This window comes from Sabethes cyaneus, chromosome 3 (genome assembly GCF_943734655.1).
Source record: "Sabethes cyaneus chromosome 3, idSabCyanKW18_F2, whole genome shotgun sequence".
NCBI classification, from domain to species: Eukaryota; Metazoa; Arthropoda; class Insecta; order Diptera; family Culicidae; genus Sabethes; species Sabethes cyaneus.
The window spans coordinates 171210055-171224348 of NC_071355.1; the positions used below are offsets into that span (position 1 = coordinate 171210055).

General features: G+C 42.3%; 1 protein-coding gene across 1 annotated transcript in view; it reads left to right on the top strand.

The window, feature by feature from the left end:
* The window catches only part of LOC128739945 (ecdysone-induced protein 78C), a 56344-nt gene extending 43794 nt beyond the window's left edge, over positions 1–12550 (top strand). Inside the window, exons 3-11 of the mRNA XM_053835446.1 lie at positions 5269–5434; positions 5490–5656; positions 5786–6253; positions 6362–6547; positions 6685–6788; positions 6854–7000; positions 7064–7307; positions 7386–7536; positions 12427–12550. Coding sequence (XP_053691421.1) covers positions 5269–5434; positions 5490–5656; positions 5786–6253; positions 6362–6547; positions 6685–6788; positions 6854–7000; positions 7064–7307; positions 7386–7536; positions 12427–12550 — 1757 coding nt within the window. The remainder of the gene's footprint in view (positions 1–5268; positions 5435–5489; positions 5657–5785; positions 6254–6361; positions 6548–6684; positions 6789–6853; positions 7001–7063; positions 7308–7385; positions 7537–12426) is intronic.
* The last annotated feature ends 1744 nt before the right edge of the window (positions 12551–14294 follow it).

Here is a 14294-nt window from a genome sequence, read left to right on the forward strand (position 1 = left end):
TTCTGTGTTTCCTCATGCTTTTCCCTTGTTTTTTGTTATTTTCTATCCCGTTTTCTGACTATTCTTGACTTTTTCCCCTCTTTTTCGCTCCCAGTTTCCGTATTTTTTCTTGTTCAATTGATCTCGTTATTTTCTCGCTTTGCACCTTCATATATTCCGTTTTCATCTTTATCATACCCCGTTTATCCTCTTTTCTGTCACGTTTATTCTGTTTTGACTCTCTTTTTTTCGTCTCTTCTCCGAGTTAACTTCTTTATCTCCCGTTTTCGTCTATTTTTCTTTCGTTTCACCTTTTTCTGCAATCAGTTTTTCTGGTTTTTCATTTCTGTCCCATTTTTCCTTGTTTTTCTGTCGTCTCCTTTTATATCCCGTTCTTCTTTGACCCGTTTTCTTCGTTTCTTCTGTTTTCCTCGATTTTCTTTTTTTCTTCTCGTTTTTTTTCTACTAGCTGAGTGCCCGATCTTACTCGGGGAGCCTTTGTCTCACAGCCACTTGTACATCGGTTATTGTAACCGAAATGCTAAGAATGCAAAAATAGAACGCTTGTTTCTCTTTCGGACATTCCTCCCCATTTGTCAGCTCCCCCTCTTTTGTCTACCCGACCACCTGCACACCTGCTTTCTTTACGGAAATCCCTATAAAACCCTATAAAGTAATGAAAACAAAGCCATTTTTCCAATTTGCACCTTCCGCTTTTAACAATGGCCACCCCATCCATAGGAAATAAATAGTTTTGTTATTGTACTTTTCTAAACACAGCTTTTTATTTATTTATTAGTTTAGTATTACATGCTATCCTAATAAAAAAAGTAGAAGGGGCAACAGTGTTTCTTCCAAGGATACAACAAACCTGTCATTCCTTTCATCTCACTTCAAGACAAAACTTGTTTGTAAACAATGTTTTTAGTGTCACCACCAGGAGCAAGTATGCACCAATTATTGGCTAAGTCCACTCTGCAGCTTTATGTGGCATAAAGTTTGCCAAGGGAAAAACATGGTGTTCTCAGATGAACTCCACGCTGTTAAAATGATTGCCCCTGGGACTCAAACAAAGTCGGCCAACAACAATTAGCAGTAATGATCGAACACTTTTTATACAGGTCACTTTGATTCGGGCATAATTACACTTGACCTACAGCTGCGAGCATTGCAGTTTAGTGTTTCGTATTTTGATTTTTTCTGTTGTACGGATAAATTGTTGCAGTCATGTGGGCGTTACTTCCCCCCTCTCGTCAGCAACCTCCGGTCATTAGCTCCTCCTTTTATCCTGTCCTTATGGGAGAACCGTCTAAACATTTCGGTCCCCCTGTTGTCAACCCCTTCAGGGCTGATTCTCTTTTGTCAAGGAACATGTGTGCCAAGTTTGATGAGGAACGGTCAAGCCGTTTCGGAGTTATGGCCTTGCTCCTATTAGGGAACCTCCCCCCTTTTTGTTGACCCCCCAGTGCTGATTCTCTTTTGTCAAGGAACATGTGTGCCAAGTTTGATGAAAAACGGTCAAGGCGTTTCGGAGTTAAGGGCACCCCCCTGTTATGAGCCCCCCCTCTTTTGTCAACTCACCAGTGCTGATTCTCTTATATCAAGGAACATGTGTACCAAGTTTGGTGGAGATCGGTCAAGGCGTTCTGGAGTTATGGTGAAACACACAAACATACAAACAAACATACAAACATACTCACGCTCACTTTTATATATATAGATTTCGTACGCCCTTGCTTATCTCGTGTTTCCTCTTCTTGATTCTCATGTTTCCTTTTTTTATACCCGTTATATCCTCTTTTTCAGTTCCTTTTCTCTTCTTTTCTCGTTCTATTTTTAACTCTTTTCCTGCGTCCTGATTTTCATCTGCTCAGTTATTTGTTTTATTCTTCAGTTTTTCGTCGTTTTCAAGCCATTGTTTCCTCTTTTTCTGTCTCATTTGCCATTATCTTTTCTCGAGCCCATCCTTTCGATCTTGAGTTTCCTCTTTTTTCGCTTTTGAACTCCTTTTTTTATCCCGCTGTTCGTTTTCGTCTATTCAGTTCTACCTCTAATTATGTCACGTTCACGTCACGTTTTTATTTCCGTTGTAGTCTTTTTGTCCTCTCCTTGGTTGGTTGGTTTCCCCTGTATTACTTTCATTGTAACATCGCAAAACGTCGATGTTAGACTACTGGGATGAAAATCAACTGTTCTTTACCAGCTTGGAACGGAGGTAGTAATTTACCACAGATGGAGCTCTGCTACCATGCAGGCTCCCTTCGCCACTCATATAAGACCCCACCAAGCTTTCATCAACATGCCCGAGTCCCATTAACGTATGCATTAAGAAATGGACTGATTTTGAAAATTTGACACCGTTATCAGTTGATTTGCTGCAGTCATGATTACAACAGTCAAGCAACTACACTCGATACTCTATTCGTACTGCCAGCGCCACCCTGGACCTTTGTGGGGGAGATATATTTGAAGGCATCGTTTAACTTCTTGACGGGGAACGTCATGAACCTGAACCCAGTCTCCAGTCGGTCAGTTGTTGCCGGCCAGCGTCAAGTAGATCTCGTCATTCATTATGACCACAACGTTGCGCTTCACCGGAAAGATGCTTTCTACCAGCACCTTCAACCGCTCCTTCTAAGCGATTGCCTGCTGCTCAGACACTCCCGACCTCGACTGACGCATATAAATGTCCATTTTTTCAACTTTTTCGCTCCAAGGTGGAGCTGGCAATACGAACAAAGCATCGACCGTAGTTGCTTGACTATTTTAGCAGCCATGGCAGCCACAAATCAGTTATAATGCTGTTTTTCTGTACACGCTTACTAAACGTAGGAACAGGACTACGTAGGAAAGTTGGTTATCTTCCGGACCTGAATGAATAAACCTATTTCAAGGCTCGTTAATAAAATGAAAAAAAAATTTGCTTATCTAGTATTTTGAATACACTCTATTTCTCGCTCTACTTTTTGATACCTATTCTGTAACACAAGCTTCGAGGTACGATGCTGGTCTAACAGGCCAGTCGTCGTATGTTGGAATCTCAGCTGAGCGGTGCTGCTAGAGTCACTAGGATCGTTGCCCCGCGATTTCCCGTACTCTAATAACCGGCCGCGAAGTCTGTCGAAAAAGAAGGGCCAAGTCTTAAAGATGTTTACAGCCCAAGGCTTTGCTCTAATACCTTACCTGTTATTTTTACAGGAATAGATTCTAATATATTTTTAAATACAGTTGTTGAAAAGCTGCACAGCCGAAATAACATTGACGGTTTTATTGCACTCTTATGACGGTTTTTGTGACCAAAATTAGTCATAAATATCATTATAAAAGTACAATAATGGGGCCAGTCCCGGTGTAGTGGTTAGCATTCACGCCTCTCACGCCGAGGACAGGAAGCAAATGAAACAAATGAAATGTTAAGGCGGAACCGAAAGTGGCTAACGTTATTGTTTAGTGCGACAAACACTGTACTGTACATCTCATGTGTTCGTTAAAAACCGAAACGTTTATTTGAACATTGCATTAGTATTGGTAATATATGTCAAATAGCGGAGCTTACAAACATAAACAGCTGATCCGCAGCCAACCGCACTGACTACAAACATCCCGAAAAAGGGTTTGTTTTCTTAATCAAGGCATTCCGATTCAATCAAAATTAACAGCAGCAACTGAATAATGCGTAGGATCACTAGGATGTTTAATTAATCCGCTTGCATCGGATTGCGTTTTTGATTCCTACGTTTGCGTTTTGTTTGTTTACTCATCTAAGCTCATCGATGCGGCGAAAGTTGAAAGCTCTTTAAAAGCTCATTGATGTGACGAAAGTTTGATACTGTGTTGCTGTTTTTTCGGAAATCGCTTGTTCAACGAATTATGTGCGTAACCAAATATCTATTAACTAATTACAAATTATACATTGGTCGCTTTTATGAACACGTAATGATCGATATGTTCAGTTAAATTTATTTTCCATTAGCAATTATGTTTTGCTAAGCGTTTATTGATACATAGCAGATCGATAAATTGAATTACAAGTTTTAGGAAATTATAACAGCGCTGGAAGCACTGATTACGCGGCGAAAGCGTGCTCTGCCAATACAGATGCATTTTTAAGGCGCAAAACAATACATGCGTCGAATGGTAGCCATTTATCCAGTCATCTTTGAGCCACTTTCGGTTTCCCCTTAAACAGAACCTTTCAAGCAAGCTTCGATTGAAGGTAGCGATTTGTTCAAGCGACGACAATTGAAAGTCAGGCACAATTTATCGATGTTGACTACATTAATTCTAACTTGTAGGAAATGTTATTCAATTTAACGTCGTTTGTATTCAAACCTAGTCGTTTCTACCAAATATTTGATCATAAAGTACAAATGAAACTTTAAAACCGACCGCCATTATAAATTGAAACGCACTTGATTGATGCTGATTGAAACTGATTTCGAAGTTGATTCTAGAGTTTTATTGCTTCAGCGTTGACTGATGATTTGCAAGATGACGTTGCCAATCTCTGCTCACGAATATCGTAAAAATCTTAAATTTAGCGTCTCAAATGTATAAAAGGTGCCATCTCACAATGTAATGTGAACATGTGTTAGAAATAAAAATAAAGATTGCATGGAAGAAAATTAAACAAATCCCGAATATTTTAATATGAAACATTGTTTCAAACAGTTACTGACACAAAACATTCAGAATGGCAATGATATCTGTTCTAAAATCATATCAAAAAGTATGGATCAGAATCTACTCATAACCAGCAGCAGCATTAAACGGTACGTTTAACGACAACCCCAAAGAGCAAAAAACCTCTCGCAAATCGATAAAACACTGCCGGCGTCCTGTTTGGCCGTCTGCCAGCGGTTCTGTATATACATAACAACCATATCGCCACCGGGAATGGTACTTCATAAAAGTTACCTTATCAAAAGCAATGCCCTCTACCATGTTTTCTGCTTCACAGTATAAATGCAGCACTGTTCAATGCAAGCTAGTTTGTGCAGATCGAATCCACGTGTGCTACCAGGACCATTTTCAATTATCCTGATTCGCAGCATTCTGTCTCCCCCTTTTTTCAATGGTGCTGCTGTCATGAACCGCTGGTCGGTGGGAAAAGGCTGGATGCGCACTCTCGGCTAGTAAGCAATCGTGTTTTACGATAAACAGTCTCACTCAGTGAAAATCAATAGGTTCGAACATAGCATCTTTGGTGAAGTTGTACTCTGTTGTTTCATCTGCACTTTTGTTAAAGCCCGTTTACTAACAACTTGATTTCGTACTTTTAATTTCCAGCGGTAAAATTCGGTCGAATGTCGAAAAAGCAACGGGAAAAGGTAGAAGACGAGGTACGGTTTCATCGAGCTCAGATGCGTGCCCAGAGTGATGCGGCACCCGACAGTTCTGTGTTTGATACCCAGACGCCCTCGAGTAGTGATCAGCTGCACCACGGCTACAATGGGTAAGATTTGCTATAGCTGATAAGACCTCTGTCTTATTCCCAATTTTCTTTGCAGATATGCATACAACAATGAGGTTGGTTATGGCAGTCCCTATGGTTACTCGACATCGGTCACCCCGCAACAAACGATGGGCTACGACATCTCAGCGGATTACGTGGATAGTACAACAACTTATGAACCTAGAAGTACGATAATAGACCCAGATTTCATAAGTGGACACAGTAAGTCAGCACTTTGCTCTCTCATTCTGCGCATTAAAACGTGCATGTCGCTTTACTAACCATCCGTGGTGACGGGTTCCTACCCCTGTACTGTACATATTTATTTCCTCTTACTAACCCACCTTGTAGACAAAGACAGCTCACCAAACCATCGAGCAATAACGCTGAACGATATTCGTTTAGCACGAGTTCAACAGACTGCAACAGCCACCGCGAACAGTACCGCTGGTGGAGGCGGTAGTTCACAACCGCAGCAACAGCAACAGCAGCAGCAACAACAACAACCAGGTCAGCAGCAACAACAACAGCAATTGCCGCAGCAGCAACAAAACCCCAACCAGCAAACAGCAATAAGCACTCTCTCTAATCAAACCTCCGGCAACAATAACAACAATAATAACAACAGCACACATAGTACAATAATCACGATTAAGCAGGAGCAGCTTACGAACGTGGACAACATCGTAGGAAGTTTCGTGGATTCGACGACCTTCCTGCCATCGCCCAACAGCCAACAGCAGATGGTCAATCCGAATCTGGTGCACACCAGCGGTACCAACGGACCCGGGATGCCTCAAACCGTGGTTTCTGGTTCAGGTGCATCACACTTCTTTGTTACTAACGCCAAACTGATTTGTTTAACAAGCCCCTTCTAACATCCCTAACATGCTGCCCATTCAACAAAACGGACAAACGCTGCAATAGAAGTCACAGGTAACAGCATAAGGCGTAGCGATTGCTGCCAGCAGAATCCAGTGTCTACGGTTGGAAACGGTACTGGTGCTGGTGTGGCCGATGGTATTGGGTTACCCCATTCGCATCTTCCTAGCCAGAATACACCGGTTTCGTTCGGTGAGGACGATAGCTCCTGCGACTCACACTCAAAATGGGGTAATGTGGATTTTCCTAGATGGGTGTTCTTTGTGTTGTCTGTCGGTTGATGTTGTGAACCACTAACTCTACCTTGTATGCCACGAACAAAATGGACCTTAGATTAACGGATTTTTTTCTTTTTTCTGTACTTTTAGCCGAAGGCGACATCAATGACGTGTTGATAAAAACCCTGGCGGAAGCGCATGCGAATACCAACCACAAGCTGGAAATAGTGCATGAAATGTTCCGAAAGCCACAGGTAAGTTGGATTTGTTTTAATGTTTACTTTCGTAAGTTACTAATTTCATTTTTGTTATTTAAAAGGACGTCACCCGCATTCTGTACTACAAGAACATGAGCCAAGAGGAACTGTGGCTGGACTGTGCGGAGAAGCTGACAGCCATGATTCAACAAATTATCGAATTCGCCAAACTGATACCGGGTTTCATGCGGCTAAGTCAAGATGATCAGGTAAGTATTGATTTAAGAACGAATAAAACAAATCCCAAACTAATCAATTTTCATTCGCCGTAGATTCTCCTGCTGAAAACTGGCTCATTCGAACTGGCAATCGTGCGCATGTCTCGACTGATGGATCTCTCAACCAACTCCGTACTGTACGGGGACATCATGCTCCCGCAGGAGGTGTTCTACACGTCTGACTCGTTCGAGATGAAACTGGTGGCGTGCATATTTGAGACTGCGAAGAGTATCGCCGAACTGAAGCTGACGGAGACGGAACTGGCGCTGTACCAGAGTCTTGTCCTGCTGTGGCCCGGTACGTAGTGTTCTGGTTTTCAGGTGGATCACGCGAACGGTTTCCTTTTTACATTGTTCTTTTTGTTTTATTCTTTAGAGCGAAACGGTGTACGGGGTAACACGGAAATTCAGCGATTGTTCGAAATGAGCATGTCCGCCATACGGCAGGAGATCGAGGCGAATCACGCACCGCTCAAAGGTGACGTGACGGTGCTGGAAATCCTGCTCAACAAAATCCCTACCTTCCGGTAAGTGCAATTTACAGGTATAAGAAAAAATCAAGCTATTAAAACGTAAGTGACGAGTTATCACAATTCGTGAACTGATGAGACCTATGGTTTCTAAATGGTGACCTTTCAATTTATACGCGTTTTAAATACAGTAAGCGGACAAATGTAACAAATCGAAAAGTGCTTTAGACCCTTCGAAAAGCTTGTAAAAAACAGTTTCAAACAAAACAAAACAAATAAGATGAATCATGGTTCAAAATAGACGTCCGTCACACGCTGGCATCATATCGATCTAGTAGTGGAAATCCTTTGAGAGTAGAATCTCTTCTACACTTCAACAAAGGATGTAGAACAATAAAATAAATAAATAAATAACAATTAAACTCAGCGGAAGGAAATTTTATTAACAAGCAACAAGTACTGAATTTCTCGAGTTCAAAATTCAAAAGAATTTTGGTATGAAAACGCGTCCACAAATATTACAAAAAACTGGTGCCAAACAGCGGGAGTTGAGAAGTTTGTAAAACCCAACTCTGTTATTTTCATCCGGGACTTGGCCAAACAGTTCGAAGTCAAGTATATGAACGTATGGAATATACTGCACGTAAAAGCCCATAAGACGCTGTTATCCCAGACCTTTTAAGAGTATCATTGTTCGGTTTGTAACCAAAATCAAGCTCCTAGTAGGACGCCATGATTTCGTGGCTAATACCCGTGATGAGGTGCTACTCGCTCCTTAAACGATTTACACAAAGCTGAAACTAATTCATGTGCACCTAAACCACAGCTAGAGCGAAAATCTGCCGAATATTCTCTCATCTGAGGCAGGTTTTGATGTTTTGATGGTGATAAGGGGCCTAAAATTTGTGTTACAAACAAACACACGGTACCGATATAGAGATGTCAGTACCCTGACCGAAACTCCAGCACCGCAGTGGCAAATTGATCCATAAATGTAGGCGTTTTGTAACGAAGACTCGGACAAAGGCAGTCACCAACGCTTTTGTAATATTAAAAGGCTATACATAGGTTATAATAGTCTAGAAACCCCAAAAATTTCACTTCACTTCACTTCACTATACTCGAACCTGAACTACTCGTCATCAATTCGTTGAGCGTCTGGACACACGCAAGTCGGCTTCGCATATGGGGATAAGTGAAACAAACAAACATTGTTGCCAAAAATTAATTTTAACTTGATTTTCTTCAAACTCAGAAGGTATAAAATACAATATTTTAGATTGGGTTTTGTTCATTGCTTTATTTGATCACCTCTGCAAAAGCGAATGTCCAGACCTTGCCCTTAGCATGAGTCATAAGGTTTTCAGCAATCAATGGTGGGACTGATTACTTTTCATTTTTTTACCCGCTGTTTCTTCTCCAACACCTTAAGTAATTTTACGATATTTGGCCTTCATGATGGCCCAAAACTTCCCAATCGGCGAATTTCCGACGAGTTCGGTGGGTTAACGACCCAAGTAACAATTTGGGTTTTATTCCATATCCAGCTAGAATACTACCTCGCCTCCGTGAGACGCCAACAAATTTAAACCAATCTCCAGTCCCACGTATACCGCTCTATGAAATATATTTCTTTTTTTTACCTCAACAATGCAGACAAATCAATTTGGCAGTAGATCGCCAATGTAATGTGGTATTTCATATTTAGCTATCCTGCGTGACTGATTCGCCCTTCGTTTTCGCGGGAAACCGTCAGCCAAACTGCTGTCACTTTACCTGTACCAGCTACACGCTATTGGTAACTTCCCAAATAATGTGTAAACACCACACATTACATATTCCGGTCATATCCTATAATATGGTATAAACTCCAGAATGCCACACGTAAAACTCCTGCTCCGGAAACTGCTTGTGTCCGTCTTTACGTAAGTCTCATCGGCCATCACGATACACCTCAGTTTTGTCAGCCACTCTCTGTACAGCTTTGTTTGTTGTTCCAGTTCGGTGCCTTTCGTACCTTGGAGACGTGAATGCTGACGCGTTTGATCGTTTTTGTGACAAACAAAACAGAAATATTCACCTATTTCGGTACATGCGAACAGCTGTTTTTCGATACATCTGTGATACGCAGTCGAATTTTCTACAACGGCGCACCTGGTGGATCTGTTCTTGCTCCGGTTCCATCTCGACGACCACTTAACAGAATGTGATGAAATTTTGCCAACGTACACATTACACTGTTAGTTATTTTCAGTCAAAATTTCGTTTATTTCTACTCACAAGCTAAAAAGTTACACACTAGTCAATGTGTCTCACTTTTTTCGAACCTACAGACTTTACCACTTCTAGTTCATCGCCCTCCACGATTACTGCGACACGTACAAGTACAAGTGGAAACAATACTCGCAGGCGTATGAACCAAGAGCTTCAAGCACTACTATAAAATATTTTCGTCAACACCTGGTGGTAGACGGAAGGCTACGATCGTTACGATAAGTTCCGCTCTAAAACCACCTACCTTACTTACTTACTTAGGTGGCTTGCCGTCCTAAGACAAAGCCTGTTGAACAAAGTTGCTCCATGTAACTCGGTTGAGGGCTACCGCTCTCCAATTCCTCGGACACCGAGTAGTCTCCGCCAGATCTCGCTCCACCTGGTCTAACCATCTCGCTCGCTGCGCTCCTGGTCGTCTTGTTCCTACCGGATTTGAGGTGAACACCATCTTTGCAGGGTAGTTGTCCGGCATTCTTGCAACATGCCCTGCCCATCGTATCCGTACAGCTTTAGTCACCTTCTGGATACTGGGTTCGCCACAGAGCTGTGCGAGTTCATGGTTCATCCTCTACCTCCATACTCCGTTCTCCTGTACGCCGCCGAAGATCGTTCTTAGCACTCGTTGTTCGAAAACTCCGAGCACTCGCAGGTCCTCCTCGAGTATTCTCCATGTTTCATGACCGTAGAGAACAACCGGTCTAATAAGCGTCTTGTAGAGTGTACACTTTGTACGGGGACTTAGTCTGCTCGACCGCAATTGCTTGTGGAGCCCACAGTAAGCACGACTTCCGCTGATAATACGCCTCTGAATCTCACGGCTGGTATCATTGTCCGTCGTTACCAGTGAGCTACGGTAGACAAATTCTTCGACTACCTCAAACTCATCGCCGTCGATCAAAATACTACTGCCCAAGCGGTGTCATTCGATCTCGGTTCCGCTGGCCAGCATATACTTTGTTTTAGACGTATTTACCTTTAACCCAATCTTTTCTGCTTCGTGCTTTAGTCTGGTATAATGTTAAGCCACCGCCACAGATGTTCTGCCGATAATATCCATATCATCGGCAAATATATTGATATTGAGAACGGTGATCGCTCGATAGTTCTCACAGTCCAACTTGTCGCCCTTTTTATAGATCGGGCAGATAACCCCATCTTTCCACTCCTCCGGTAGCTATTCCGTATCCCAAATTCTAACGATCTATCTATCTATCTATCTATCTATCTATCTAACACCTATCGTTGGGGCTGGCACCTCTTTCCCGTTTGTTGCACCTTCGAAATCGCTTTCCCCGCCGCCATGGTTCTCCGCCTGTGAGCCATTCAGGTGTTCGTCGAAGTGCTGCTTCCACCTACCGGTCACTTCACGATCGTCCGTCAGAATACTGCCAGTCTTATCCCGACACATTTCGGCTCGCGGCACAAAGCCTTTTCGTTCCGTTCAGTTTCTGGTAGAACTTTCGCGTTTCTTGAGAACGATGCAGCCGCTCCAACTCCGCATATTTCTGCTCTTCCAGGGAGCGCTTTTCTCCCGAAAGATTTGGTTTCGCTGCATCTTCTTCTGTTTGTGTCTTTCCACGTTTTGACGTGTGGCACTGCGCATCTTGGCCACCCGCGCAGCGTTCTCCTCATCCATCACCCTCCTACATTCATCGTCAAACCAATCGTTCCACTGATTCCGGGCCACATGCCCGATGGAGCTCTCCGCTACACTGCTGATGGCTGTTTTGATAGTGTTCCAACAGTCCTCGAGAGGGGCTTCGCACAGCTCGTCCTCTTCCGGCAGCGTAGCTTGCGGCGAGGTCTGGCTGCTTCAGCCGCGCGAGATCTAACCGAGGTTGGCGCCGGTACCGAATGTTGTTCACAACGGAGAGTCTTGGGCGCATCCTAACCATCACTAGGTAGTGGTCCGAGTCAACGTTAGCGCTTCGATAGGTTCTGACGTCGATAATGTCTGAGAAGTGCCGACTGTCGATCAAAACGTGGTCAATCTGTGATTCTGTCTGATTTGATGACCTCCAGGTGTACTTGTGATGGAATCTGTGCTGGAAAAAGGTACTACGTACGGCCATATTCTTGGAGGTGGCAAAGTCGATAAGTCTTAGGCCCATTTTATTGGTCCGCTGGTGTGCACTGAGTCTTCCAATCACCGATTTGTATTCCTCCTCCTGGCCGACCTGAGCATTGAAATCCCCGATGACGATCTTGATATCGTGTTTTGGGCAGCGGTCGTGTTCACTCTCCAACTGCGCGTAGAATTCATCCTTGTCGTCATCGGTACTTCTGAGGTGAGGGCTGTGCACGTTGATGATGCTTATATTGAAGAATCGGCCCTTGATTTTCAACCTGCACATTCGAGGATTGATTGGCCACCACCCAATCACCCGTTTCCGCATCTCACCCATCACTATGAAAGCTGTACCCAGCTCGTGTGTGTTGCCGCAGCTTTGGTAGATGGTATGTCCATCTCTGAACGTACGTACCGTTCAAACATCGAAAAATACAATTCGCAGAGTTCCAATAAACCGATAGTATAATAACGTACATCAAGTCCCTTGTACATTTCACTAGGATGTACGCACTGCGAAGTTTTTCACAAGTGACCATCACTGGTGGTCGTCACAATTTTCCAACTAAAATGCACTAATGATACTTTTTCATCTCCCATTCCAGTGAGCTCTCCATCATGCATATGGAAGCGCTGCAAAAGTTCAAGCAAAATCACCCGCAGTATGTGTTCCCCGCGCTGTACAAGGAGCTCTTCTCGATCGACTCGCAGCAAGACCTAATGACATAACAGGATCACCCGCAGCAACCGCAGTCACAGCCACTTCCGGAACAGAACTCGGATCACATCGCACTGTCCGCAGCATCCATTGACGAATATTCTCAGCCCCAGCAGAACCTTCAACACCACCTTTTACAACAACAGCAGCAGCATCAGCAACAACAACAACAACAACAACAGCAACAACGAGAAGAGCAGTACATGATGGAAAACGCACCGGAAGAAATAGAAAATGATGGTAGCGCCAAGCTGACCGATACACCTACGGGAGCGGTTAGCGAAAATAATACGTTTATCATCATCATCCAGCAGGACGGCGAAGTTATCACCCAAACCAAGTAAACGGCGCAAATCGCCTACAGGTAGGCAACTGTTGATGCGCAGCGTCCACGTGGTCTGCTAAGAACGTTGCGTCGTCATGTGAACGATCCGAGCAAGCGTGTGCCACTGTTCTGTGAGCAACAGCGGGGAAAAGTACAGAACACGCCGATAGAGAACTTCTACACTGATGAAAAAACAAAACAAAACTTGTTGTTTGTAAACTTTATCACTTATACCCCCTGTCCCCTCATATTATGGCATGGCACTTTTCGGAAGTAATGCGTGATCGCTAATTATGAAAGTAAGTGAAACATTAGAGAATAAACAAACAAGAATACACAGAGCGATAGTAATTGTTGATGTAAATGAATTTAATGATTGTTATATTATTTTAAAAGTTTTAATTTATATCTCTTTTTTGTTTGTCTCTGGTCTTCACGAAAGATTTTCTTTATTTTAAACCGTAAAAAAAGAAAGAACAGATTAATGTAACATTTAGGAGAGTTTATATATACTAGTGTGTTAAGTTTACTTTTACCGTATGTATCGCAATTATAGGACACACACAGACACAAATACTGTAACGCCTGTTTTGTCAGTGAAGGTTGCGCTAACGCAACCAACTGCCTTCTTCTGTACATTTTAACAGCAGTGACAGAAGGATTTTGCTATCCTCATAATTTGTTTTTTTTTTTTGTTGAATTGTTTTATCTGTTTTGATTTTAATTATTTTTTCTTCAATCGCGGCAAACGTACAAAATTTGTTTCAACTGGTATGCAAAATTTTTATTTGTTTTCCGATAGGAGCAGATTGAAAAAAAAATATTTTCATCCTAGGTTTCAACGTAGGAGTATTAAGGTTTTGAAGAGAAAATGATATAAAATGAAAAATAGAATCTCTCTCTAAAATGTTTTTTTTTTAGGTAAGCGAATTTTCCATTTTTGTTGGAAAGTAAAAAATACACAAAAATTTATTGTGGAAAACTGCAAGCGCAAATTTAGAGAAAAACATTTTCATATGTTTCCCGTATTAGTATACAATTTTCGATAAGCAAAACGACAACTTTTATATTTTACTTTGAGTTTTTTTATATCTGACATCTTTGAATCCAGTTCACGATTGCTTACACAAAAAATTGGAAAGAAGTAATATGACAAAATGTAAACCACAAAACACGTATGGAAGGGTTCGAAACAGTATTAGCAAAGGAGCAAAAAACGAACATAACGAAAAGGTTCAAGACTTGAACATGAGACTCCGATAATTTGGAAGTATTTTTCAGATGACGATGAGATTCAACATCATTGGCTTTATAGTTCATTCGCTAAATAAAAATTAACACTCGAAATCAGAATTACCATCACCAGTTCATCCGTAGCCCAGTTTGATTTACCAGTTTGACTATTGACGTGTTCCTTTATAAAGACTTTC